Genomic DNA, 1,973 nt, shown 5'->3' with positions numbered 1-1,973 from the left:
GGTGGAGCCGCCGCAGGGCCGGGGCCAGGGACGGCCGGGCTGCTCCTGGGAGAGCAGAGCCCGAGCGGCACAGCCCGGGGCAGCCGGGGACGCGTGCCCGGAGGAGCTGCCCGCACCCCCTCTGCCGCCAGGCTCTATGTGGGACCGAGCCGGCCATGGAGAAGTTGTACTTTGCGGGGAGCAGCGCATGGACCGTCAACAGCAGCTCTCTGGGGAACGGCAGCCTCCGCCTGGAGAACCAGACCTCCGGGAGGAACAGCACCACCGACCCCCTGAAGAGGAACGAGGACATGGCCAAGGTGGAGGTGACCGTCCTCTGCCTCATCCTGTTCCTGGCCCTGACTGGCAACCTGTGCGTGCTGCTGGCCATCCACACCACCCGGCAGAAGCACTCCCGCATGTACTTCTTCATGAAGCACTTGAGCATCGCTGACCTGGTGGTGGCCATCTTCCAGGTGCTGCCCCAGCTCATCTGGGACATCACCTTCAGGTTCTACGGGCCAGATTTCCTCTGCCGGTTGATCAAGTACCTGCAGGTAGTGGGGATGTTTGCTTCCACCTACATGCTTTTGCTGATGTCCCTGGACCGGTGCTTGGCCATCTGTCAGCCACTGAGGTCTCTGCACAGGAGAGCAGACCGAGTCTCTGTCCTCCTCACCTGGGTGCTGTGCCTGCTGATCAGCATTCCTCAGATTCACATATTTTCCCTGAGGGATGTGGGGAATGGAGTTTATGACTGTTGGGCAGATTTCATCCAGCCCTGGGGACCTAAAGCCTATGTCACCTGGATAACCCTCATGGTCTACATCATCCCCGTGTTGATGCTGAGCATCTGCTACGGCTTGATCAGCTTCAAAATCTGGCAGAACGTGAAGCTGAAGACAGCCCAGAGCGCGGGTGGGAGCTCCGGCTCCCGCAGCAGGATGGCGTTTGCCAGGGTCAGCAGCACCAGGCTCATCTCCAAAGCCAAGATCCGGACAGTCAAAATGACCTTCATCATAGTCTTAGCTTTCATAGTGTGCTGGACTCCCTTCTTCTTTGTGCAGATGTGGTCCGTGTGGGACACGAACGCTCCGCAGGAAGGTACGTGCTCCCCGCCCTTTGCTTCCCTCGGTCACTGCAGGACACGGGCTGCAGGCTCCTGGGCTGCCAGGGACAGCCAGAAACTGCTCCCGGCCGGCTCTCCGGGGGCTGGGAGGGGGGCAGGAAAAGACCTGAACACGGATAAAACCACCCGACAGGCTTAGCCCCTGCGAGCTCTCGGCTCGGGCTGTCCCTGGGTGGGAGCTCAGCCCTCCCGGGGCAGCCTGGGGGTCCCTGCTGAGTTGATTGCCCACCCTGGGGGCTGGGACGTGCCGAGGGAGCTCAGCCCCACGCTGGCTGCAGGAGAAAACTGTGCAGCATTAGTGCCCAACTCCTTTTCTTTTGCTGTATCATTTTGTCCTCACTGACGACTTTGCTTTCTCCTCCTCGGCCCTCGTTCCCTCTCCTCCTGTTTCCATGCACCCTGGGGCTGTGCTGCTGTTATTTTATCTCTAACTGGAGCTTGGTTCCTGCAGAAAGCTACTGATATATGAGCAAATACTTTTCCTAAAGGACGTGGTGTCACTGATTTGCCGTTTTTTATGCTCGGTGCTGGCTGCTCCTACCGTCACTAAGGCTGCTGACAGAGAAGGATGTACTACCCTCCTCGGTCTCACACGCTTGTAGGTGTGCAAGTGTGTGCTGTCCCTGGGCAGGGGGGTCTGAGGGTCCCTCTGCACCTGCAAGGAGAACTGGCTGGGAAAGCCTTAAAGAAAAACTGCACCACTTTGTGAGGTGGGAGAAAGAGATAAAAAGTGCAGCCAGGGATGACAGCTCCTTGGACAGGCGGACCCAAGCTCAACAAAAAGCTGTGTTTGGGGATGGCAAAGGGTGATGAGGAGCTGGGACCTCTCCCGGCTCCTTGCAGCCCCGCCGGGCAGGGCAGGGCA

The 1,973-nt window shown here is 59.4% G+C and overlaps 1 protein-coding gene across 1 annotated transcript in view; it reads left to right on the top strand.

Annotated features, from left to right (window-relative positions):
• The first annotated feature begins 155 nt into the window (after positions 1 to 155).
• The window catches only part of OXTR (oxytocin receptor), a 5,864-nt gene continuing 4,046 nt past the window's right edge, over positions 156 to 1,973 (top strand). Inside the window, exon 1 of the mRNA XM_010003354.1 lies at positions 156 to 1,083. Within this exon, the coding sequence (XP_010001656.1) occupies positions 156 to 1,083 (928 nt within the window). The remainder of the gene's footprint in view (positions 1,084 to 1,973) is intronic.

This window comes from Chaetura pelagica, unplaced genomic scaffold, assembly GCF_000747805.2.
Source record: "Chaetura pelagica isolate M959 unplaced genomic scaffold, ChaPel_1.0 scaffold328, whole genome shotgun sequence".
Taxonomy (NCBI): domain Eukaryota; kingdom Metazoa; phylum Chordata; class Aves; order Apodiformes; family Apodidae; genus Chaetura; species Chaetura pelagica.
Note: the sequence above shows the minus strand (reverse complement) of the source record. Positions and strands in the feature narration are given on the sequence as shown.